The following is a 27,291-nucleotide window of genomic DNA, read 5'->3' as shown; positions in this document are numbered from 1 at the left end:
TTTGTGGCACACGGACTTAGCTGCTCCGCGGCATGTTGGGTCTTCCCAGACCAGGGCTCGAATCTGTGTCCCCTGCATTGGCAGGCGGATTCTTAACCACTGAGCCACCAGGGAAGTCCTAAAAATACTTTTTGTATTGCTATTTCTACCACCTGTTATAACTGCAAATTGATTGTGATTTAAATGGATGCAGAGTCCTGGTTAAGGAAGCATAGCGTATGGCCTTGGATGACTGTTGCCTCATTTCCCACTGATCCAAGCTCTCTGGTATACCCAAGACTCTTGTGACATCTCAGGCTCCCAAGTAGCATACCTGTTCCTGGCCTCCCAAAAGCTAGAACTTTCTTCCTTCTTCTTCCTTCTTGTCTGTGATCCAGGATTCTGTTCCCTTGGGATTGACCATAATCATGAACCAATTGTCTGTGATCCAGGATTCTGTTCCCTTGGGATTGACCATAATCATGAACCAATTTTTAAGGACATCTGTGCTACTGTAATATTTGACAACATCTACATTTTAGTAGGACCTTTCTAAAGACTCTATTAAACCCAAAGGAATAATTCTAATGGTAGGCATTTTAGGTAGTGTGGCTGCCTCTTCTAGGGTCCTAAGATTGCACCTTTTCAGCAGCCACTGGCTTCCTTTATTAGGCAGGAAAGCAGTGGATAATCCTGATTGATTTCTCCACACCAACACTGCCCCAGTGTACATTTTCCTTCCCAAAGCCAGTTGCACACACTCCCTATGAAGTCAAAGACTTACTGAGCTGATAATAATAGTAATTAATATTCCTGCCAGGGAAAAGAAATAAACTGCTCATCTGCTGGGATGCATTAACTTTTTCACATTTTCAGGGAATGTTGCAAGCACTGAAAGATGGGGCTTACTGAAGAAACTCGAATAGTGGAAGAGAATTCATTTGTCTGCTGGAAAAGGAACGATTAACTATCTTCTCATTTAGCATATTTCATTAGTAGCATTTTGCAGTAAATATAACACACCTCTGTTATAACATAGTTTATTACAAAACTTCTAGTATATCAAGGATTCAGTTTGTTCCCTGAGACATAATTTCCTCGCTAAGGAGCCTGATTTAATTCAATCAGTACAGGGTAAGATTAGTCTTATACCCACAAGATCATTACATAAGTTACAAATTTTAACTTAACACCTACTGTGCATAAAGCACTAACATTTGTACAGTCCTTTGGCATCGTGTTTTATTAGCCTCTCCCATCAACTTTGTCTGGTTATCATCTCCATTTTACAGTTGAGGAAACTGAGGCTGAGAGGGTAAGTGACTTGATATTTATTAAAGGTCACCCAGCTAACAAGCAGTAGAGCCAGGACTTGAACTCTTTCTCACATCCCACAACTTCGTGAGAATGTAGTAAGTTATGTTCTTGTTCTCAGGAATCTTACAGGCATCAAAAAGGGTTCCACTCTGTTGAGGACTGCAGCACACAGAAAACATCACTTAACCAGAATACTTACAGACAGAAGTGTTAAAATACATTTAAATTTCAAGTCAGGGTGGAAATACTTAAAATTCACAGGGTATACTCCACTGCCCCCACTAGCCCTAGACATAATCAAATCGTTGGTGTTAAAGGACCTTTTCATTGCTTCCAGATCATGTTAACCCTTTAGAATTGCTGAATAGAGCAGTCCTGAATGTTAAAGAGGTAGATGGCCTGGAAAAGGAATGGAGAAAAACTTTGGCTTTTGGGCCTGACCAGTCTCTAGTTTAGGTTCATTTTCTAACCCACAGATCAAATGCCCAAGACAAGATCACATGTATGCCTACTGTAAAAATTGGGGCATAAAATGTCCCAGAATAACATTGTTACTTCTAAAAGTGAACAATTTATTTTACTCTAAGATAAAATACTTTCTATTTTGTGGAACAGGTGTTTCTGGTTTCTCTTTTAAAAATAAAAGAACATATGAATAGATATTTTGGTTTGAGTGGTTGAAAGTCTATCTTGCAGAGAAAGGCCTCTTCATTTTTTAAAAAAATTGAGGTGAAATTCACATAACATAAAAATTAACCATCGTAGGGCCTCCCTGGTGGCACAGTGGTTGAGAGTCAGCCTGCCGATGCAGGGGACACGGGTTCGTGCCCCGGTCCGGGAAGATCCCACATGCCATGGAGCGGCTAGGCCCGTGAGCCATGGCCGCTGAGCCTGCGCGTCCGGCCTGTGCTCCGCAACGGGAGAGGTCCCAACAGTGAGAGGCCCGTGTACCGCAAAAAAAAAAAAAAAAAAAAAAAATTAACCATTGTAAAGTGTATACTGTGGTGACATTTAGTACATTCACAGAGTTGTGCAACCATCACCTCTATCTTGTTCTAAGACATTTTCACACTCTCAGAGGAGACCTTATGCACATTAAGAAGTCACTCTCCATTCCCACCCACCCCCTGGCAACCACTATTCTGCTTCGTGTTTCTGTGGGTTTATCTATACTAGATTTTTCATATAAATGGAGTCATACAGTACATGACCTTTATGTCTGACTTCTTTCACTTAACATGTTTTCAAGGTCCATTCATGTTATAGTGTGTATCAGTATATCATTTCTTTTTATGGCTGAATATAATATTCCATTGTATGGATATACAACATTTTGTTTATTCATCCATCTATTGATGGACATTTGGGTTGTTTCTACCTTTTGGCTATTGCAAATAATGCTGTTATGAACATTTGTGTACAAGCATTTGCTTGAAAACCTGTTTTCAATTCTTTGGGGTATAGACACAGGAGTGGCATTGTTGGGACGTGCTAATTCTATGGTTAACTTTTTATAGATTTGCCAAACTGTTTTCCACAGCAGCTGTACCATTTTATATTCCAACCAGCAATGTACAAGAGTTCCAATATCTTCACATTCTTGTCAACATTTTCCACTTTTTAAAAAAAATTATAGTCATCTTGGTAAGGATGAATTGGTATCTCATTGTGGTTTTGATTTGCCTTTTCCTAATGACCAGTGACTCTGAACATCTTTACAAGTGCTTGTTAGCTATTCATATAGAGTACTTTATATATTTGGATACAAGTCCCTTATCAGGTATATGACCCTCTAGTGAATTTTTCATTAAAGTTATTGTACTTTTCAGGTCTAGAATTTTTATTTGGCTTCATATTATAATTTCTATATGTTTATTGATAGTCTCTTTTGGTTCAGTCATTGTTCTCCTGGTTCCCTTTAGTTCTTAGTCTATGATCTTCTTTATTTCTTTGATCATATTTAAGGCTGTTGCTTTAAAGTCATTGTCTAGTAAGTCCAATATTTTTCCAGTGACAGTTTCTGTTAATTTCTTTTTTTCATGGGAATGAGCTGTACTTTCTTTTTTCTTTGCATGCCTCAGTTTTTTTTGTTGAAAACTAGAAATTTTGAATAGTATAATGTGGTAACTTTGGTACAGATTCTTCCTTCTCTGGGTTTGTTCTTGTTCCTTTATGTGCTTTGTATTTGCTTCTTTAGTGACTTTTCCAAACTATTTTTAAAGACTTATTCTTTGTTGTATATGCTCTCTGCAGTCTGTCCCTTAAGCTTGTGGTCAGCTCATATTTTGATAAGATGTCCTTAAATGCCTAGAGCAAAAAGAGAACCAAAAAAAGACAAGGGAAAAAACCTCTCTCAGTCTTGGTCTTCGCAGATCGGCTCTGTGCTGGGCCTTCCTCTAACGCTTGGCCAGGCCATTTACAACTCCACCCTAGCAGTCACACCCTGCTGATACTGAGCCTAAAGATCAGAGAGAGATTAAAGCTTAGGTTCCTGTCATGCCTTTTCTGAGCATGTGTCCTGCTCTTGGCATGTGCTTGGCTTTCTAGACTCTTCCCTCTTTCTATCTTGTTCCCTCTTCACTTTTGATTAAATTGCCATAGAAGATCCAAGCCTTATTTTACATCATTGCTTCAGAAGGAGACACATTTTGTTTGTTGTGAACTTTAATTTAGTAGAATTTTTTCCCTTTATCTCAATTTTGCAGTGATTGTATAATTCTGAGGTTCTCACATTTCAAGATGAATGAAAAATCTTGCAAATTGATTGATGCTGTCACAGTTGTTCTCACTGTAGTTTCGTTCTTGAGAGTCTGTATGTACCTTTGTCAAATGCTTTTATTGCGCACTTACTGTGGGACTGGAATTGTGTTATATACTTTATGTGGTTATCTTATTTAACGCTGTCTATAACCCCAAGAGTTAGGTACTATTATTATCTGTATTTTGTTGATAAGGAAACAAGTTTAGAGAGATCAAATAATTTACTCATATCTCTCACAGCTATGACTATGTTGTATAGCATTAAACTCTTAAGCATCATTTACTGTTTGCTTCACAAGAATGGGATTTCTAGGACTTCTTTTTTCCACTTTATCTTCATTTCTATTTTTATTTCTACTCTTAATTGTATTATCATTTTTTACCACATTTCTCAGGCATGCAGAAACAAATCAACAAACTAACAGAAACCACTGAAAAGTACAAACTACAAACAAAAGACTAACAGCAGTAGTGAATTCAATTTGGAATAGAATGCTATGTGTGAATAACATAGGGATAGTCCTGTAGTTCCTCCATTTCTAGAAGAAAATTCTAATGATACTTGGTTGTGGATAAGCTTGGATATTTAGAAACTTAGGAAACAGACACTCTCATTAAAAGAGTTTATTTACTGCAGTGCTTATAAGCTATTAAAAACAATTTTAATGCCTCAAATGGTGTTTCTAATAATGACAAGGCACTATGTCAAAGATGTGTATTTGAACAAAATTGTTTCATGAAATGTAAATGTGGAAAAGTAATATTTATAAACTAAGTTATGTGATTTTAGATGTTCTAGTTGAATTAATAGATTAACTTTTAGAAGTAGAAAAAGGGTGGTCCAGTGGTTAGGATGCCACACTTTCACTGCCCAGGGCATGGGTTCAATCCCTGGTCGGGGAGCTGGGATCCCACAAGCCGTGAGGCGTGACAAAAAAAAAAAGTAGAAAAAAAAATCTTAAGACTCTGAAGATGTGCATATCATCTCTCTTCCTTCCACCTTCAACCCAAGCCAGAGAGAGGACTAGAATATCCTTTAACTTCTGAAAATATAGCCAGACCCCTTCTATTGCTGTAGTTTCTGCTGACCTCTAATTGCCTATAACCATGAAAATGACTTCAGGGAGCTGGAAGCTGGGCCGTAGGTGGATGGAATATAGGTAAGATAAATTTTGTTAGAGAAAAGGAGGAAAGCTCAAGACCAGTATTAATACCTGCACGCAAACGGGTCTTTCAGTTGTCCATGATGACCTAAGGAGCTTACCCCAGAATGTAAATCAATGCACTGCTTCCTTTACTGAAAAAGTCTTGCTATTAGAAACAAAAGTCAGGGGGCTTCCCTGGTGGCGCAGTGGTTGAGAATCTGCCTGCCAATACAGCAGACACGGATTCGAGCCCTGGTCTGGGAAGATCCCATATGCCGCGGAGCAACTGGGCCCATGAGCCACAATTACTGAGCCTGCACGTCTGGAGCCTGTGCTCCGCAGCAAGAGAGGCCGCGATAGTGAGAGGCCCGCGCACTGCGATGAAGAGCGGCCCCCGCTTGCCACAGCTAGAGAAATCCCTCGCACAGAAACGAAGACCCAACACAGCCATAAAAATAAATAAATAAACAAACAAATAAATAAATAAATAACCAACCAACCAACCAACCAACCAACCAAAAGTCAGTTAAACTAAATGGTGTCTTTAGTGACTCAGTTTGCATTCTGGCACAAGTTCCTTCTCTCATCATGGGCTGGTAACAAACTCTTTGTGGACTGGTATTGGTCTGAGGATCACAATTTGAAACCCCATTAAAAAGACGGTAAAGTGCGTTTTGAAGAGCATATAGCCACGAGGACAAAGAGAACAGGATAGAAGAACTAAGAAGAAAACTTCAGAAACTGGAAAGCAGTTGGATAATAGTAACTAACTTTAGAAGACTAAGAAAGAACTTCTTAGCTAGTATGAGATAAGCCAAAAAGTAACCTGGCTTATATCACCAAGCCCCCAAATATACGTAATTGATAGCACCAGGTGCCTCTGGAAGTAGAGACAAAGAACTAGCAACAGGAGGATTCATTGTAAGCCTGTTTCAGAAGCAGTTAGACCCTAGATCACCTCCCTAAGTCCAGTGTCTGCTTTCCCCTCATCCTGGCAAAAGACTGGTCATTTAGTCTCAAAAAGGGGTGAAAGGGTCAGAGAGTCTCTGAACTGGGAGATATCAGGCACAGTTGAGAGTGTGGAATGTTCTGAAAGCAAAAGGTTAATGAAAGTTTATTTATTAAAAATTGAGCATCCCAGGGACTTCCCTGGTGGTCCAATGGTTGGGACTCTGTGCTTCCATTGAAGAGGGCGTGGGTTCAACCCCTGGTTGGGGAACTAAGATCCCACATGCCACACAGTATGGCCAAAAAGTAAAAAAAAAACAACCAAAATTTAATTAAAAAAATTTTTTTAAAAATTGAGCATCCCAGCCTTTATTCCCTACTCAGTTCCCAGGATGCTGGCAACCAGGACTTTACCATTCAGGTAAGAGATTGAAAGAGCTTCTCTGGGAAAGTGATAAATCAAAAAGGAAAGACCAGATTTCTGGAGTTTCAAAAGGACATGGCTCAGTTGGATTACTCTATAGAGAAGACCACACTTGACAGGCCCCATCCACATGCAGAGACTTCCAATCATCCTTTTAGTGACCGCTCTTAAATATGAGCAGACAGCCAAGGATTATAGACATTTGAGGAAAGCATTTAATATGAAAGACTGAGACTTAAAAAAAAAAAGACAGAAAGCCAACTGGAGGAAGGCTTGTGGGGAGAAGTACATTTCCCAAAATTACTAATATTTTTAGAGAGATAAAAGATATTGAACTCAATCAACAAGAACAGGATGTTTTTGAAAAGTTTACAGAACAAGAACAGTAAGAACAAGCTCTTTCAAATTAAACAAATTAAAAAAGCCAATTAAATAAAAGGATTTATTAATAAAGTTGAGGAAATATCCCAGAAAGTAAAACAAAAGCTCAAAAAGGGGAGGTGTAAGACAGAAAAAAAAATAAGGTTCAACTTTAGGAACTCCAGAAAGAGAAAACAGAGGGAAGGAAGTCATTAAAGAAATAAATTAAGAAAATTTTACAGAATAAAAGGACTCACCAAATGTCTAGCATAATGGATGAAAACAGTCCCATACTGAGTAACATCACTGAGAAATTTTAGGACAAAAAGAAAATCTTAGAGTCTTTGAGATTGGGAGTGAAGGGGAAAGAAATAGGTTTTATATGAAGTTTCAAGGATTAGACTGGAGTTACATTACTCAATAGCAACTCTGGAAGCCATAATACAATGGAAAAATGTCTTTAAAATTACTCAGGAAAACAGTTGCCAAGCTAGAATTATATACCTAGCCAAACAATTAACTCACTGTAAGGGAAGAATAAAGACATACTGAAATAACCAAGGTTTCAAAAATTTCATCTCCCATACTGTCTTTCTTAGAAAGTTATTGGAAGATGTTCCCTACCAAGATGAAGGAATAAAGCAAAAAATTGGAAAATCATAAGGCTCAGGAAGCAGGCAACCCAATGAGAGAGAGAGAAAGAGAGAGAGAATGTGAGGAGTACAAAGGGGAGATTCAAGATGACAGCTGTGCAGCAGGTCTAAATAGCAACCCAGTCCATATTAGAGCAAGTTAGAGACTCCTGAATATATTTTTTCAAGAAGAAAGAATTAATAGACTACTGTACCTAATGTGTTTAAGTGTACTGAGAGGAGAGTTATAAAATTGTTGGAGAGTTTGGGGTTAAGATAGTGTAAAGTAGTGTGCAAAAAAAAGTAAAGGGTGGAAGAATGAAAGATAGATAGATAGATAGATAGATATTGTTGGGCTGCAGTCATCTCATTGAACCTCATAAGAAACCCTGAACCCTAATTGCCCAGCCATGGGGTTCCTGGATTCCTGACCCAGAGGAAATGCATGAGATAATAAATGTTCATGGTTGTTTTAAAGCTAACCTAAGTTTTAGGTTAATGTATTATGTAGCAATAGATAACTAATACAGATTTTGGTACCTGGAAGTAGGGTGTTGCCATAATGAAAACTTGTGGGAGTGGCTTTGGAACTGATTAGTGGGAGGAAGTTGGAAGGACCTTGAGATAGTGGAAGACTGAAGATCCTTGTAAAGACTGTTATTAGAAGCTTGATAACCTGTGAGAAGGTTACCAGTAAGGACTTTAAGGAGAATGAGGAAAATGTTACTGGCAACTAGAGGAAAGGAGATCCTTGCTATGCTGTGGCAAAAAAAAAAAAAAAAAAAAAAGCAACACGGTCACCTACAGTAATATACAAAGTAGAAAATATATTTAATAAACTGGGTGATAGAGCTAAGGAAATTTCCAGACAAAGTGTTAGAAGCGCTGCATGGCTGCTTCTTGCTGCTTATAGTAAAATGCAAGGGGAGTGCCTTAAAGGAAGGACTATTAAATATAAAGGAGCCAGGAATTGTTGGGTTTGAAAATTCCCAGCCCCTCCAATGGCAAATGATGCTAAAATTAGAGATGGCTTACTGGCAATGATTAAATCCAGGGCACAATCAGAAAAATATAGTCTAAAAATGAAGCCAAGATATGACTATAATATCTGTGTTATGACCTCAAGAGATTTAAGGCAGTGCCTCAAAGAACCACTGTCAAACAATAAGGGCTTCTAGGTAGCTTAAGAGTGTTGTTCCTCAGCAGCCTTTGTTTTTTTTGGCGGTACGCGGGCCTCTCACTGTTGTGTCCTCTCCCGTTGCGGAGCACAGGCTCCGGACGTGCAGGCTCAGCGGCCATGGCTCACGGGCCCAGCCACTCCGCGGCATGTGGGATCTCCCCGGACCGGGGCATGAACCCGTGTCCCCTGCATCGGCAGGCGGACTCTCAACCACTGCGCCACCAGGGAAGCCCCCTCAGCAGCCTCTGCAGAAAAGGGCTTTTCTCAGAGATGTGTGGGTAAGGCTTTTGCCCAATTTGAAACCTAATAAGATTCACGAAAGACCTGCAAAGTTTTTTAGTTTGTTTTTTCTTAAACTTTGTTACCGTTTAATCATTGACAATGTTCTGTACACTGACGCCACATTCGTAGTCACCAGTGCTGTTATGATCTGCAAAGTTTTTAAGAGAATTGTATTAGCAGAAGCACCAACAGGATTGAAAGGAATGGATAGAACAAAATGAAAAGAAGCTTTCGGGCCTCAGAAGTTGTAGGGGCATGAAGCAGTCTGTAGAAACTACTCAGCCGCCAATATGGGCTCCCTTTCATGGAAAAGGAGGGATGACTCAGAGGGAAGAACCAAGAGCTGTGGAGAATCATTCCTGTGTTCTGAGTTCTAATCAAGGAACTGCTAACATGTGCCCAGTGGATTTCAGATTTGCTAGTGACTAGTAACTCCTCTAAACATCCTGATTTTCCCCTTTTGGAATGGAGGGTCTATATCAACTATCCTTTGCATGTCTCACCATTTTATAGTGTTGAGTGAGTGTGTGCTGGGTAAAGAACTTGTCTCTGTGGTTCATAGATCTTCAGGTTGAGAGAAACTGTGCATGAGGAGCGTCATCCCCGAGTTACGTTAAGTGGTGAGATCCTGGACTTTAAGCTGATGCTGTAAATGAATGAGACTTTGGGGTGGTTGTCGGAGGACTGAAGGTAGTTTGCATTTAGGTGGCTGGAGTGTGGGGTGTGGTGGTTTACAAACATGTCTTCAACAGGTGGAGCCGGGCTGCCCTGGGGGCGCAGTGGATAAGCATCCACCTGCCAATGCGGGGGACATGGGTTCCAGCCTGGTGCGGGAAGATCCCACATGCCGCGGAGCAACTAAGCCCGTGTGCCACAACTACTGAGCCCACGCGCCACAACTACTGAACCCACGTGCCACAACTACTTAGCCTGTGCTCTAGAGCCCACATGCCACAACTACTGAACCCACGTGCCACAACAACTGAGCCTGCGCTCTAGAGCCCACGCACCACAACTACTGAACCCACGTGCCACAACTACTGAGCCTGCACTCTAGAGCCCACTTGCCACAACCGCTGAGCCTGCACTGTAGAGCCCACACACCACAACTACTGAGCCCATGTGCCACAACTACTGAGCCTGCGCTCTAGAGCCCATGAGTCACACTGCTGAGCCCGTGTGCCACAACTACTGAAGCCCACGAGCCACAACTACTGAGCCCACGCACCATAACTGCTGAAGCCTGCGCGCCTAGAGCCCGTGCTCCGCAACAAGAGAAGTCACGGCAATGAGAAGCCTGCGCACCTCAACGAAGAGTAGCCCCGCTATCTGCAACTAGAGAACACCCATGCTCAGCAACGAAGACCCAATGCAGCCAAAAAAAAAAAAAAAAAAGTGGAGCTGAATTCTACTCCCCTTGAACGTGGGCCAGATTTAGTGACTTGCTTCTGATGAATAAAATGCGGCAGAAGTGATGCGACATGGCTTTTGACTGTAGGTCGTAAAAGGATAGCTTCTGCCTGGCGCACACTCCATCTCTCTCCTGCTCTCTTTTCCTCCGCCACCTCCGTCTCTCTTTCAGATCACTCATTCTTTAGGAAAGCCAGCTGCCATGTTGTGAAGACCCTCAAGCAGCTCTTTGGAGAGTAGAGGGACCCAGATGAGGAGGAACTGAGGCTTCCTGCCAAAACCCAGCACCAGTGTGCCAGTAATATATAAAAGTCACCTTGGAAATAAATCCTTCAGCCCTGGTCAAGCCTTCAGGTGACTGCAGCTCTGACTGACAACTTGCTGCAACCTTGTGAGAAATCCTGAAATGGCTAAGCTGTTCCTAAATTCCTGACACAGAGACCATATGAGATAGTAAGTGTTTATTGTTGTTCTAATCCACTGAGTTGGGGCAGTTAGTTACACGGCAATAGATTAACAATGGATCTAGCCAAAATTGTGATATAATCATAATGGGAGGAAAACGGACCTCTCAAAATCTACCCATCTAAATATATAAAGTGAACTGTCTATGGTCATGTTAATATAGGGAGGCAATAAGTTTTTTCATATTTTTCACAGTGATAGACTGATAACACGTAACTAGCATTCTTTGCACTCTGCCTTTAAAAATGAGTAGATATAGGGGCTTCCCTGGTGGCGCAGTGGTTGAGAGTCCGCCTGCCGATGCAAGGGACACGGGTTCGTGCCCCGGTCCGGGAAGATCCCACATGCCACGGAGCGGCTGGGCCTGTGAGCCGTGGCCGCTGAGCCTGCGTGTACGGAGCCTGTGCTCCCCAACGGGAGAGGCCACAACAGTTGAGAGGCCCGTGTACCGCAAAAAAAATAAAAAAATAAAAATTGAGTAGACATAGATTAAAAGCAAAGAATTTTAGAGATGGGAGGAAACTAAGAGATGATGTAATTCACGTCTTCTGTTTAGAGGGAATTTTAGAAATAGTAGGTGCACAATATATGGTTTTGGTGTATGTATGGCACACATCTATTTATTCTGAAGGTATTATCAAAATAATATCTATACATAGTTAAACAATCGAATATTACTAATATCTTTCTTATCAAAAACAGTCCTATCCATTTTTGTATCCCAAGACAGCCACTTTTTACCTTTTAACATGTGAATCTTCTGATAATCACCCTCATAGTTTCAGATAATAAGATTATACTATTGTTTCTCGATTTATTAGCTTTAGAGAGTATTTACTGACTTCGCATTATGATCATGAATAATTTCTTTCTTATCCCAACTTCTCCAATTTCCCAGTAGAATTACAATTTTCAGTTAAGCTAGTGCTTAATATTTACACCATAAATATAAATATTTTTCACTGCCGAGTCAGGTAATATACAATGATTATCTGTCTTTATATGGATGTTTGTTTTCTTGGAGTTCATTATTTCCTTTTCTTTATTTTGCTTAATTTTCTATATATGTACAGCTTGTTTGTTACTAATGTATTAACAGATCCGTTGAATGCCTGGCAATCATTGTTTCAAATTCAAACACATCAAATCATCCATCTGTTCCATTTTATCTGTCCTGGAGACCTTCTTCCACAGCCTTCTGCCCTCTTGCTCAAATATAGACAGTTGCTCTCTAGACTAGCTGTCGTGTTAGGACCTTCCTTAGCCATTCTGGTTTGGGGATTGTTTTTGAAAGATTTTGCTAATGTGAATATAACTAGAAGGAGGAAGCATTAATATTTTAAAGAGAATCCTAAATTATTAATGTATACTGCTTCTATGTCCTAGATTCACCAGCCTATGAGGTCACATAAAATGAAGTCACTTTTGCTTTTGATGCCCAAGGTATAGGGGCTCAAGTCTTCACAGTTTGAATGCAAGATCTTAGCACCTTTGCAACATTGCAACTTTGCAAAGTGCCCTCAGAGTTTTTCTGGGGGTCCACAAAAGGGATATACTTACTAACTAGTCTATCCACTGGTTACCACAAGGCATTTGCCATGTTTTTGCTCTTCTGCTGTGACCCCCTGGCCAATGTGTATTGCCCTGAATGCTGTTTGAAGGTGCTGATGGTATCCCTCACTGCTGATGGTATTGCTCGTAAGATAGATGTTATATTTGCCAAGGGTGTTTTTTCCTGATGTTGCCATTGCCAGGAACACCAGGGGTACTAGGCTTGATGGGAGGTAGTTAGACTGACCCTTTCCCCACTTCCACACTGCTTTCCTACTCCCCCTCCTCCATTGCTCAAAATCCAGAGTTTACAGACTCTTTCGGCTTCTCCTTTTTGTAGTTTCCTACTTACACACCTGCCCATAGCCCCTCTGTCCAATCCAGTAATAATCAACAGTCACAACCAGCTGCTAAGCACCCATTTCAGCAGGGACAACACAGAAGCCAGAAGTCTCAGAAACATAGCTCAGCCACATAACTTATTCCCAAACCAGAATGTTCAACATTTATATTCTAGTGAGTTTCTCAAGCCAGAGAAACAGTCAGCTTTAAAGTGAGATGAAGTCTTCATTCTGGAGATAGAACACTAACTTGCAGCTTTCAAATAATGGACCGCTTTCTCTGCTAAACAAGATTTTAAATGCCGTAGAATCTACTCTCAATGCAAGTACCATATTGCCAATCTTTAAACACATATGTCCATATTCTTTTAGAAACCCCAAAGAGTTTTTTCTTTGGGTAAATTTGGAAACCTTCTATTGCTATCTGTAAGTAATCAAACAGAATTGAAATACTAAATATTTCAGACTACTAATTCAGACTGACCTTTGCTCTAAACACTGTCTAAACTTGCTCAGTTAGCATTTCCAAAGAATACTTAAAAGTGGAGATGCCACCAACAGGAGAGCTGCTAGCAGACCACAGAAGAGGAAAGGCCTTTTCTTGTGAAGTTTAAAGCACTACCGTGCTGTTCTTTTGGGCCAAATGAGAGAATGGTTTTCAAAACAAAGGCCATGTTATTCCAGAAAAACATTTCAGGTGGTACCTAAGACCCTTCATCATCTTCCCCTGCCTCCCTGGCCAGTGCCATCCCCCCCTCTTCAATGTTCCAGTTTTCTTCATTTAGTGGATGAGGACAGTTAGAGTCACACTTTACCTAATCAGTAAGAAGTAGAGCCAGGATTTTAACCCAGGTGAATTTGACCTCAAAACTGGTGGCTCTTCTCTGCTTACCTCATCATGATGTGTCATTTCCTTACGGTCACTACAGAGGCGACCGTAAGGAAGAAGAATTTATCTGGGGAACTACCCAGCCATGTGGGCTATTTGGGATTTCCTTGGCGTACATCCATAATGGCTCCCTGCTGATACATGGTCTATGTTGAAGGAGGTTCTGGATAGGATACCCTGTGCAAGCAAACCTAATCCGAAACCTCACTGTCCCTCTTTTTTCTTCTAATGCCTTTTCTCCCATCCCTTTTTCAAAGAGAGACCAAGCAACTGGTTGCTGATCCTGCACTCTGCTCCCCGTAAGTCACCCAAATGGCAGCCCTGGCTTACCTTTCCTATGACATCTGTTAATAGCTTGAGGGCCAGAGGATCATGAACCAAGGAGTCTGTGTAAAAGGAGCCAAGGTATTTCTTTGGGTTGGTTGGATTGTCCTGGGCACACAGATCTGGACGCATGCTGAATCCATGGGAGATTCTTCCTACTGTGAAGGGGAAGGAACCACCTGCAAGTAAAGCCCATTCCTGAGGGACTAGCGTTAATTGAAAAGGATTCTTTTCAACCCTCATGTTGTATACAAAGAGAAGTTACTGTAGCCCAGCTAGTTAACTGTATTTACAAAGGATCTACTGGGTTCCAAATGTGAGAAATGACCCAGAAAAAAGAATAAAGTTAACTCATCTAGAAATTCAGATTTAAGGAATTTATTGTAAAGACAGAAGACAAGTGTATAAAGATGTGTGGTCAAGGTTTTCAAATGTAGCTTGGTTATAATAGAAAAATACAGAGGGAGCCTTTCAGTTGGGAATATCTAAATAATGACGGCATATCCATAAAATGCATTGTCATGTATACAACCATCAAAAATGATGAAGCTTTGTACTCACTGACATGGAAAGATGTCTCCGCGTGCTGTTGAGAAGGAAAAGTGGATTAGAGAACAGTGTGTATAGTTTGATATTGTGTGTGTGTATTCAAGAGTCACAAACTCACTTACCTACAGGGACCAAGCAGGAAATGGAAATGAATGAAACAGGCCTGTTTGTAAACAATAGTGAATGGTAGGGACTATTGCAAACTGGAGAGCTTGTGGTAGCTTGTGGTCTGATGAGAGATTTAAATGAAAAACAAAACAAAATCAAGTAAACTGTGCCAACCAAACTAAACTTGTCTGCAGAAATGGAATTTGGTCCTTGAACCATCATATACTTTATAACTAGAACAACTACCAGGACTAAATTGTGTCCCTCCAAAATTGTGTCCTGACCCCCAATGTGACTGTATTTGTAGATACGGCCTTTAAGGAGATAATGAAGCTTAAATGAGGTCATAAGGTAGGACCCTCATCTGACAGGACTGGTGTTCTCATAAGAAGAGGAAGAGACACAGGAACTCTCTCTCTCTCTCTTCCTGTGAACACACAAAGGAAAGGCCATGTGAGGACACAGTAAGAAGGTGGCCTTCTGTAATCCAGGAAGAGAGACCTCACCAAAAACCAGCTGTGCTGGCATCTTGATCTGGGAGCTCCATAACTGTGAGAAAATACATTTCTGTTATTTAAGCTGCCCAGTCTGTGGTCATATTCTGTTACGGCAGCCCAAACTGACTAATACAGATAGGGTCTTACCTCCATGTGCAAAACATACTTTCAGTTTAGGAAACCTCTTGAACACTCCACCCATGATCATGGAGCAAATGGCTGTGGTGGTCTCTGTGGGCATTCCTGGAAGGCGAAACAGTCATGACGTATATCGCGTGTCATCACGAGCAAGAAGTTCAGTGATGTTAATGGCAGGGGAATGGGACCTTGCTGAGAAGCGCAGGGTCCCTGTGCCCTAGCATGGCTTGGTTGTATGCAGGCCATTACTTTGGCAAGCAGAAACCATGTGACACTTCCTATTTGCCACTTGCAAGTAGAGTCATCTAATGGCTAGAACAGTCAAGGAGCCAGAGGACCTGTCTTTTGTCCTGACCCTCCCAGCTTCCATTTTGTGTGCAGTGGGGCAAGCAGAGTACAGTGAGTCTAGGCTGAACCCTTTCTCCTCCAATTTTTTGCTTCTTGGCCTTTGACAAGTAATTTAATGCCCCTGAGTCTGGGCTTTTTCACCGTGAAATGGGGACAGTGTTGCCCATCTTGGAAGGCTGTTGTGGAACCTTGCAAATGATGATGCTGGGAAAGTTCTTGGCTAGAACTTCACATTGGAGGGGCTCAACAAATATGATTTGCCTCCCTGCTTTAATTTCCTCATCTGTAAACTGGGGTTAACTAATATTAATATTAGTTATTATAATATTATAATTATATATTAATATTCCTGCCAAATCTTTACTGCTTCTTGGAGCTGAGGTTGAAAATAACTGGATAAAAATGAATTATTTCAAGTACTTTGTGCTTCTAGAAGAGGCAGCTGGTCCATGCCTGATGTCTTCACCTCCATGGAGTCAATCTGGGCTATATTTCCAGATGACTGCTTTTCAGACTGTGATTAAGAAATCTCTGGGGGCTCTGTGACTGAGCCCTGGGCCTTCTGGGGAAGCCTGATTCTCTGGCTGCCTAGTGGGCCTTTACTGGTTGTTCATCCTGCCTTAGGCTTGTCACTGTTCCATGGACAGAGATGCCCCTGGCTCCCTGGATCCTTGGCCTCTTGAGAATTCTGGAAGCATAATGGATTCATACCTATCTGGGAGTGGTTTGTGGGTAGAGTTTCCTGCAGGCAGGGGGATGGACAGCGTCACTTCCTTTTGGTCCTGTGATTCTGCTTTCCATTAACTACCTGGACAATAACCCCACAATCATTGTCCATATAGGAGCCAAAGTGGAATATTTATAATGTAAATTGGATCATGGCCCTCCCCTGCTGGGAATTCTCCAGTCTCCTAAAGACCCCCTTTGCATCCAGAATAAAATTCTGAAATTAGCCTGTTTGTTTATGATCTGTGTACTTGTCAACTCAGGCTTCAGGCGGCCAGAGGTTTTGTCCATGTCTGGTACATCTTCATTGCCTGGCATGCTAGAAAGTATCAATATATGTGTTGTATAATGAGGGATGAAAATGATCCTCTATGTAAATGCTCTCCTTTGTTTTTCATGTGGGAAGTTGCAATGCAAATAAGTTTGTGGAACTTGTCAAAGTGTTGTGTGAATTAGGATGAGATTTTCTTAGAAGCTAGAGAGCACAGGGGCTACTTAGTTTATCTCTTCCGACTAATTGTTGCTCAAGAATTTGGTGGGGGATGGGTAGGAAGCTGCCTTACTAAACACATTCGTCTCCAAAAGCAATAACAAGGGCATGGAATGTCAGAGCAGAAAGAGAATCTGGACCAGCTCCTATCCAGAGCTTGGTAGGCCCAGTAAAGGTCTCTCCTCTTTGCCCTTCCCTTACCCTCAGGTGGAACCATGGGTGAACAGTGCAGGTGGCAAAGAGCAGGTAACTGGGGACTTGAAAGCCTGGTCATCTGCAATCTAGGGTCTCAGATCCTTAGGCGGTAGAAGCTGACCTTCTTTCTACTTGTAACTCCAGGGTTCTCATTTGTAAGGGCTGATGCTATCATTGGCTTCTAAAAATCTATTAGACAGGCATGGCTACTTTTTTTCAGAGCCTTTTTGGCAGTCTGTGTAGTGAGGTGGTGGCTTTGGAGTCAGACAGATCTATGTAAATTCCATTTTCACTTTTTAACTATGTGACCTGCACAACTTAACCACTTCAAGACTCAGTTTCTCCATCTGTAAAATGGCTATTACAGGGAATTCCCTGGCGGTCCAGTGGTTAGAACTCCGAGTTTCCACTGCAGGGGGCACGGGTTTGATCCCTGGTTGGGGAGCTAAGATATCCTGCAAGCCATGTGGCCCAGCCCAAAAAAAAAAAAAAAAAAAAGGCTATTATAGTGTCAACCTCATAAAGTTTTGTGTGGATAAGATTGAAATTAAATGAGGCAATCTAACTGAATCACTTTGCTGTATACCTGAAACATTGTAAATCAACTATACTTCAATTAAAATAATTAAATGAGGTAGTACATATAGCACTGAGTAAGAGCTCAATAACTCACAATCCTGTTAGTTATTCATACTTTCTCTCTTTGACATAATAGGGTCCCATAGATAATTGGAAAAAACTAAGGGCTTGACTCTCTTTTCCAGATCCCAAGCTGACACAAACCTATGAGCCAAGGGAACCAGTATTTGGCCATCCGTCCATCCATCTGCATGTCCCAGGGGTGCACAAATAGGGAACAGTTCAGCTTTTCAGCCTCCTTCAAAGAAGCAATGAGAGAGTGAGGGGGTTATTTGGATGAGCCAGCAAATTATAGGGCACTATTTAAAGGTATTGTTTTTCTCTGGGTCTATATTGATCTGAATAAATAAACTAAAATATTTTTGAAGTTTTTTCTGATCTATATAAAAGAATATTGATAAACTCTGCTCCTGCTTGGCAACTAAAAAGAACACTTAGAATTAACAAGGGTGTTGGTGGATTTACCACTGAGGTTGATGAAACATCTACCCTTGAAACACTTCGGCTGAGAGCAAAACACTCAAGGACTGATCTCACACCTCAACTGTGAGGAAATTTCCCCTGCTGGTTCCTGTTTGGTCCCCTCTTTTGGAAGGACTGCTCAGATTGTAGTGTTGGAGTCAGGGATGGAGTGTTCCCTCCTCTCCCTCTCTTGGAAACCCGACGATGTGGAAAGTGAGGAAGTGATGGGTTGGGAGCCCGGGGCTCATAACTGGCCTGACCTACACCATCTAGCCACTCCGAGCCTGACACTGGGTGGGAATTTCTGGGATCTATAGGCACTCACAAAGCCTCAGGACCACAGCTGAGCGCCTGAAGTGTCCGCTGTGAATGAGATGACTTTAGAAAGGAAAGAGCTCTCAGTGCCTCAGCCAGGCAGGTACTGAAAAGAATGTCATGAGCAAACCTGCTCCAGGACCTTCTGGGAAATAGAAATACCATCTGGAGGGAATGACCTTTATTTGACACAATGTTTAATTAGAAAAAGTCCTCACAACAGGCTTTTTTTTTTTTTTTTTTTTTGCTGTACGTGGGCCTCTCACTGTTGTGGCCTCTCCCATTGCAGAGCACAGGCTCCGGATGCGCAGGCTCAGTGGCCATGGCTCACGGGCCCAGCCGCTCCGCGGCATGTGGGATCTTCCCGGACCAGGGCATGAACCTGTGTCCCCTGCATCAACAGGCGGACTCTCAACCACTGCGCCACCAGGGAAGCCCACAACAGGCTTTTAATATTAGTTGCTTGTCAAGGTTCAAAACAGATTTTCCTTGGACCATTTCTTTTCCAAATATATTGGGGTGCTGGGGTGACTCATCCTACCTCTACATATAAACATTTGGGCCAACCAGGCTGATGCAATGTGACTTTTGTACATAAGCCTTTTCAAAATGGAGAAATAATCCCAGGACAATAGGGGATTCTGGAAGTGGCAGGCAACGGGCAGATTGAAGAAAGCCCTTCTAATTCAACAGGTTCTGGGGAGTGGAAGAGAGAGAAATCTTTTGAAGGGAGAGGAGCTGATTGGTTTCTAATAATGGATGTAGGCTGGAAAGAGTATCAACTTCTTGGGATGGTTTGGGCTTGACAAAGGCATGTGATCTTTGTATCTTGGTGGGATTTCACTCCTCATAAGGATAAAACTTTATTCTGTGTACGTGTGATGGTTCATTTCTATTCAATTCAAATTAACAAATATTTCTGCTCACTTTCTGCATGTGAGACATTGTAGAGAATATAAAAAGAAGCCACTTACACCCTCAAAATCATGACAGTTTAAATTTAGTGAGCACTTACCATGTGCCAAAGCTGTTTATATATATATATGTATGTATGTATATTTTATATATAATATATATCCTGTATATTTTGTATATAATATATATCCTATACTAATATGTATTTTATATATATTATATATACTCATATATATTTTTGTATATTTATTTTATACATAGCAGTTTCACAGTTGTTAACTAGTTTAATCCTTTATGAGATGAGCACTTTCATTACTCCCGTTTTATATAACATATGTATTATTATATATTTACATATTATATATTATATATAATATATAATTTTATATATCTCATATATATTTAATATATATAGCAATTTTACAATTGTTAACTAGTTTAATCCTTTATGAGATAAGTACTTTTACTACTCCCATTTTAAAGAGAAGGAAACTAAGGCAGATAGAGGCTAAGTAACTTACTCAGGTCTTCTGGCTGATAAATGATAGGCAGTCTGCCACTACTGCTCTGTTTGCTTCATACTCACCACAAAATCATTTCTGTACCCGAAAACTGACCTGAGCATGTGCTGTTGGGTTTGCTCACTAAGAAGGGAAGTCTAGGAGATAAGGGGGACAGTTGGGTGCTCTGGAGCTCAGGCTGCCCTCGAGATGACGAAGCCAGCTTGGCTCACAGAAACTCCTCTCATTTGTTTCAGCACGTTACTGACGCAAGTTAGATAGTGTTAAGGCTGGCAAATCTTGCTAACCAAACAAATGTGCCATCAACCCCAGGACATCACAAGTCAGATGGGGCTAGGATGCTCTTTTGAATCCCCACAGAGACTGGTAGCCCCCAAAACAGCCTAGTTAGAATGATTGATTGAGCTGGTCACATAAATGAAAATATCCATTTGGACCCCAATGGGCTGCTGTTGCTTTCTGAGGCCCTTAGTAATTCATAAAGCCAATTCCAGTGAATACTAAAATGACCTACAGCTGAAGGCTTGCTCATACTGTGCTGAAACAATTTGGATGCACAAGTAAATACATCCTCTTTCAGAGCTCATTAAAGTTTCTAGAAAACATTCACTGGATCAGTTCAGCCACTGCAGCCAATAATCTTCTGGGAGTTTGATATTTAGAGGAACATTAACTAACATTAACTAAATCATTAGGAGGCAATTTAACAGGCAGTCCCCCAACTGGTGGGCAGTGTCCACAGATACAAACATGGAATGCATTCTGCATGTAGTCAGAGCTCAATAAATATTAAATGAATAAATGATCAGTGATTATATTGCCTGATGAGTCTACCAACATCTACTTAATTCATTATTGAAGATTTTGCATTTACAGTGAAAATAACAGAAAATGATACTATTATAATTCTAGGAGGCAAGTAAGAAATTTTTTTTAAATTTTATTTATTTATGGTTGTGTTGGCTCTTCGTTTCTGCGCGAGGGCTTTCTCTAGTTGCGGCAAGTGGGGGCCACTCCTCATCGCGGTGCGTGGGCCTCTCACTATCAGGGCCTCTCTTGTTGTGGAGCACAGGCTCCAGACACGCAGGCTCAGTAATTGTGGCTCTCGGGGCTAGTTGCTCCGCAGCATGTGGGATCCTCCCAGACCAGGGCTCGAACCCGTGTCCCCTGCTTTGGCAGGCAGATTCTCAACCACTGCGCCACCAGGGAAGCCCAAGAAATTTTTTAAAAATGCAATTGAGTAAAGAATTATGCATCTTGAATCCTGGAATTAAGGAAAGCAGATTTATGTACAGAAAGAACAGAAGGTAGAGAGGACCATGGAACTGTGGACACTTCTGTTGGATATTTCAGAAATGGATGGCACTGTGTTTTTGAAAATCTATCTCATTATGCAATATTTCAAATGTAGAAAGTTATAAACAACTAAAATGAACACCCATATATTTACCATCTAGTTTCATCAAATGTTAACATTTTGATGGTATTATTTTTGTTGCATATTTTTATTATACTACATTTAAAAAATATATGGCTTAAAAAGTATCTTAATTGCGGGTTGGTTAAATAAAACATATCCATATATTGGAATATTATGCAGTTATTTTAAAATCATGCATTGAGAGAATTTTCACTTAGGTTGGAAATTCTCAATTAGGATACAAAATCACATGTATAAGGGGCTTCCCTGGTGGCACAGTGGTTAAGAATCTGCCTGCCAATGCAGGGGACACAGGTTTGAGCCCTGGTCCAGGAAGATCCCACATGCCGCAGAGCCCCTAAGCCCGTGCACCACAACTACTGAGCCTGCGCTCTAGAGCCCGCGAGCCACAACTACTGAGCCCATGTGCCACAACTACTGAAGCCTGCATGCCTAGGGCCCGTGCTCCACAACAAGAGAAACCACCACAATGAGAAGCCTGTGCACCACAACGAGGAGTAACCCCTGCTCGCTGCAACTAGAGAAAAGCCTGCACACAGCGTCAAAGACCCAATGCAGCCAAAAATTAAAAAAACAAAAAACATTATAAAAAAATCACATGTATAGTGTATTTCCAATTTCATTAAAATATAAAATATGCAGAGGTATGCAAATAAAAAGATAAATGGGGCTTCCCTGGTGGCGCAGTGATTGAGAGTCCGCCTGCCGATGCAGGGGACACGGGTTCGTGCCCCGGTCCGGGAGGATCCCACATGCCGCGGAGCGGCTTGGCCCATGAGCCATGGCCACTGAGCCTGTGCGTCCGGAGCCTGTGCTCCGCAATGGGAGAGGCCACAACAGTGAGAGGCCCACTTACCGCAAAAAAAAAAAAAAAAAAAAAAAAGATAAATGAAATGTACTATTAACAGTGTTTACTCATCTTTGGGTGGCAGAATTATGGGTTCTTTTTGTTTTCCTATTTATTTAAAGTATGGTTCATTTACAATATTGTGTTAGTTTCAGGTGTACAGCATAGTGATTTGGTTTGTTTGTTTTTTGCAGATTATATTCCATTATAGGTTATTACAAGATATTGGGTATAATTTCCTGTGCTATAGAGTAAGTCCTTGATGCTTATTTATTTTATTTATAGCTGTTTTCCTCTTTAAACTTTTTTGTATTTTCTGCAGATTCTTCTAAATTATTTCATAATTTTGAAAAATGATAAGAATTTTTTTCCAAAGCAAAAACAAATACTTTGGGGTATGTCATTAACCTGATTCTTTTGCACAGTGGCTGTGATGAGGGTAGTATTTTGACTTCCAAATGAAACTTTTTTTTTTTTTTACAGTTTACATAACCTCTTTATTTTAAAAAATTATTATTTAATTTTTAGTTTATATTGGAGCACAGTTGATTAACAATGTTGTGTTAGTTTCAGGTGTACGGCGAAGTGATTCAGTTGAGCATATACATGTATCTATTCTTTTTCAAATTCTTTTCCCATTTAGGTTATTACAGAATATTGAACAGAGTTGCCTGTGCTATACAGTAGGTTCTGGTTGGTTATCTATTTTATTCCAAATGAAACTTTAAAAGGAGAGCAAGGGGGCTAGAAAGAAGAGAGATTTCACTGGGTTAACTTAGGGCTGGCCTGGGAAGCATTTCCACTTGTCCCTCTTCTAGTAGGATGGCCCGCTTATTTGGGGGAGCTCTTTCCACATTTCCCCCTACATCTAGCATGTCGTCAGGCATCTCTCCCACCCAGGGACACCCAGCACAGCGCCCGGCCACACTCCTAGAGTAAGCGCCACGTACTCACCGCGTACACTGGGAAGAGTTCCTGGGCGTTCAGGTCCCACTTGTTGATGTGGGAGCCAATCTGAACCCCCGGAAAGCCCAGCTCCTTCACACAGCGCTCCAACTCCTTGACTGCCAGCTCAGGGGCCTGCATGGGCAATGTCCCCAGACCCACAAACCTCCTTGGGTGGCTTGCAACGGTGGCAGCTAGGTCATTGTTTAGAAGCTGGCACAGCTCTAAAGTGTCCTGAGGTTTTGCCTGGTGGAGACAGGTAAGGGAAAGCACATGGTTCAAAACTTACTTCTTTAGATATTTACTCTGATCAACACCTCCTCAGGGCTCAGTCATTTGTCACTCTCAGTGGCTTTACCCCTCAGAAAGCTGAAGCACAGCCTGAGTTAGGCCTTGGCCACAGGAGACCCAGAAGCCAGTCATTGCCAAGGCAAAGAAAACTGCTAGCATATTGCTGATTAATTAGAAAAACTGGGACTGTAATCAGAAGGGCCTGGAATCCTACACTAGACATGGAATGAGGGTGGGCCACCCCACCAACTGCAGATGGGAGTCTGCAGGGCTGCACACCTAGGCATCCCCCCTCCCAACCCGAGGAGCTGGGCCTGGTGAGTGCCGGATTTCACGGCACCTCCTTGTCACGCGTCCTCAGAGGATGCCGAGCTACTTATGGACCTCTCCTGTTCCTGTCTGTCCTTCTCCATGTCCTTCCTGTTGGCAGTGACACTCAAGAGTAATCTCTCTGCTATTGCTATCTTTCAACATCATCCCACCCCACTGCTAAGAATTTGGTATTCGCCTGCAATCCCAGTTGCGCAGTCAGAATAGCACCCAGTCTGGTAAATTCAGGTATCTCGAGGTCTCAGGGGATTTTTATTTTAAGTAGTGAATCTCATGATAGGAACAGATAAGGATTGAATCACTAATACTAGAATTATGAGCACAGGTGGAGGAAGTAAGTGTGAGCAGGTGGTATTTCCATTGCTTATTAAATCACAACACGTGTGAATGTTTATTTGGTTGAGAGGGTGCTTAGTGCACCCCCAACTGTGTACAAAAATGTGTTTCCACAGGCTTGCCATCATGCCTGAAACTTTTAGCACTCAAGACTTAATCACTTGGGGAAAGGCATCCAACTCTAGGAATCCTGTTTTGAATTGTATATTTCCATGGGAGAGGCAACATATTAGGCCATTATCATCACTTCCACCGCCTCAAAATCATTATCACTTTTGAATAAGCTGGCTTGTCAATTACTGAGCCAGGCACGGCAGGAATGAGTCAGCAGACAGGTCAGTTCTGATGGAGATTAAGGTTGAGTCTAGAACTGTTCTGTCCAGTGGAAATGCAGTTGGAGTCACATAGCAACCTGCAGCCATTGGCTACCATACTGGACCATGCAGGTCTAGAGCAAGGACATGACCAGGAAGACAGGCCTGGGAGGGGACAGTGCGGTGTGAGAAGCTGAGGGGCCCTGCTGATCTCTGAAGGGGTGGAGAGTTGGGTGGGCAATGTTTGAGACTTGAGGCATCTGTCTGCTTGCTAGGGAGCTGGACGTGAGTGAGCCTTCGCCCACCAAGGAGATGGATTGAGGTTTCACACTCACCCAGTAGCTAAACATGACAGGAACCGTGGAAAGGGCTTGCATGGTCACTCCTAGACACAGACACAAAGGCAAAGCTAATGAGAAGAATGGCCCGGGCACTCCGACATTTCCCAGGGCCGGGGAGCCCAGCAAGTCTCCGTCCCACCGTCCTTGCTCTCTCCCCTCCCTCGCTGCTTCTCCCTGTCCCCCTTCTCGCAGGGTCTCTGTCCCAGGCTTCCCTCATCCCTCAGCGTCAGTTCTAAGGAGAGGAGTAAAGGCTGGACAGAAGTGAGATCATTCAAGAAAAACTAAAAAGCAAATTTTTAAAGGTTTTTTCCAACCCTCCTTCCTGTGAAGTTTTAAGCAAGACATTTCCCAATCAGTTTTTTAGGGCTTTTCATCTTAGGTCATGCATGACAGAGTGTATTTCTCAGGCACCTTCCTGGCCCCTTTAATTCATCTCCCAAGTGAGCATGGGTAGAGTCCCACTGTCTGGAATGCCCAGAATGAGACCCTGAGTGTGGTTCCAGAATCCAGCATCCAGCATCCAGGATGCCTAGAATCTCTTATCTTCACACTCCTGGAGCTGGGTTATCAGGAGAGATGCTGCCAAAGCAATGGTGGCTCCTCTTTCCCTCATGCCGACGTCCAACCCAACAGCAAGTCCTATTAGCTCTATTCCAGTTCCTTTCATGTGCTCACCTCTCCCCATCCCCTGCCACTGCCTGGTCAAAGCCACCAGTATTTCCTACGTGGACCACTGCAGAAGCTTCTGAGCTGCTCTTCGACTACCACTCCTGTCCTCTTACAGTTTGTTCTACACTTGGAAGCCAGGGTAAGGGTTAAAACTTAGATCAAGTCACTCCCTTGCTCAAAACTTCCAAGCACTTTTCATCACATTCAGAGTAAACTCCAAACTTGAACACGGTCTATAAGGCTCCGTCTCTCCTGGGGGCTCACGTTGAGCTTCATAGGCCTCCTGCCTCTTCTTTGGAGTGCTTTCCTGCCCCAGGACCCTTGCACTGCTGTTCCATCTGCCTGGAATGCCCTCCTTATGGCTCATCACAGGACGAGCTCCTTTTTACCCTAAGGTCTCCGTTCAAATGTCGGATCCTCAGAGAGGCCTTCCCCAACTCCATCCACTCTCTATCCCATTGTTCTGTTCCTTTCCTTTTCTGATAACTTATTACAGTCTGTCATGACTGTGGTTATTTATCCTGTGCTGTGCCCTACTTGAATTTCAACACCACATGAACCTGTCTGTCCATGCTCTATCCTTAACATACCCAATATATGAATAAATAAATCATTGTTTAGTGAGGACTAGACACTACAGCATTTGATTAGAGAGCATTGTTAAACATTGTCACAGATATGATTTGTATTCAGTGATTAGTATACAACAGATAAATGCCGTTCAATTGTAAAATCTTTACATTTACACAAATGCTTTTTCTTACATTACTGTATTTAATTTTATAGATTAGATCACATGGCCTGCAAGTGGTGGGATGAGGCTGCTGTCCAGCCTTGCACCTTCTGTATACCCCAGTGGCCATCACTTGTCACCATATTTTATATTAACATAGTAAATTACATTATTTATGTGTTGGTTGATTTGGATACATGTTCTTTGGTTTCTGGGAATCAAGAGGGGAAAAAAACAAGTCTAACCCAATTAGAGCTGATTTTTTTAAAAGTGGTGTTTAACAGTTTGGCAATAGCACAGTGTTCCCCAGACTCACCTGCTGAGTAAAATGGCTAGGGGCCAGAGGGTGGAGGGAAGAGAACATTGTAAAAACAAATTCCTAGGCCCTCTTTTGGAAACTGTGACTCAGTGGATGGGCCCTGAAAAAAAGTTTTAATGAACACCCCAGGCAATTCTCATCCTGAGGGAGGCTTGGGAAAAGCTCCCTTGGGAAAAGTGATGGAATGAGAGAGACAGTCCTAGGTACAGTTCTAGCTCTGCCATTTACTGCTGTGTGATCCCGAGCAAATCACTTCACTTCCTAATACCCCTCAGGTGGCACTAGGTACAACAATGCCTGCCACATAGAGATGTGATGAAGTAAACCAGGGACTGCAATTATATTTTTCTCCCTCTGAAGATGGCATGGCCTGCTGGAACCTTCTGTGCTGTGCCTTTATCATTTTCTTACCTCGGCAGAGGCAGTAGGATACACTTGTTAAGCACTTGGGTCCAGACTGCCTGGGTTCAAATTTCGGCTTTCCCCCCTACAAGTTGTGCGATCTTGGACAAATTGCTTAACCTCTGTTCCTCAGTTTCTTCATCTGTAAAATGGGCATAATAATAGATGCCCATTGTTGGCATCTATAGGATGTTGTTGTTGTTATAGGAATTGAGTTAATACATGTCAGGTGCTGAGAACAGTACCTGGCACAAAGGAAAATGCTCAGCAAGGGTTAGACTTGACTGTCCTCTTAAGGATAGCTGTGGAATGAAACAAACAACAAAAACCAAAGGAGACACTCTTCACCTAAACTGCAGTCGTGAGCAATGGTTCTGACACCAGTCATCTGAATCTCCTTTCTACTAGTTTTC

The 27,291-nt window shown here is 42.0% G+C and overlaps 1 protein-coding gene across 2 annotated transcripts in view; it reads right to left on the bottom strand.

The window, feature by feature from the left end:
• The window catches only part of ACMSD (aminocarboxymuconate semialdehyde decarboxylase), a gene marked incomplete at both ends in the record, with an annotated part of 63,642 nt that overhangs the window by 16,300 nt on the left and 20,051 nt on the right, over positions 1–27,291 (bottom strand). Inside the window, 5 exons of one of the 2 annotated variants that reach the window (XM_079710131.1) lie at positions 14,014–14,186; positions 15,309–15,404; positions 17,842–17,935; positions 23,153–23,389; positions 24,750–24,799. In XM_079710131.1, the coding sequence (XP_079566257.1) occupies positions 14,014–14,186; positions 15,309–15,404; positions 17,842–17,935; positions 23,153–23,389; positions 24,750–24,799 (650 nt within the window). The remainder of the gene's footprint in view (positions 1–14,013; positions 14,187–15,308; positions 15,405–17,841; positions 17,936–23,152; positions 23,390–24,749; positions 24,800–27,291) is intronic. The other variant, XM_079710130.1, reaches the window with a different exon arrangement.

The sequence above is a fragment of the Hyperoodon ampullatus genome (assembly GCF_949752795.1).
Source record: "Hyperoodon ampullatus genome assembly, chromosome: 8".
NCBI classification, from domain to species: Eukaryota; Metazoa; Chordata; class Mammalia; order Artiodactyla; family Ziphiidae; genus Hyperoodon; species Hyperoodon ampullatus.
Note: the sequence above shows the minus strand (reverse complement) of the source record. Positions and strands in the feature narration are given on the sequence as shown.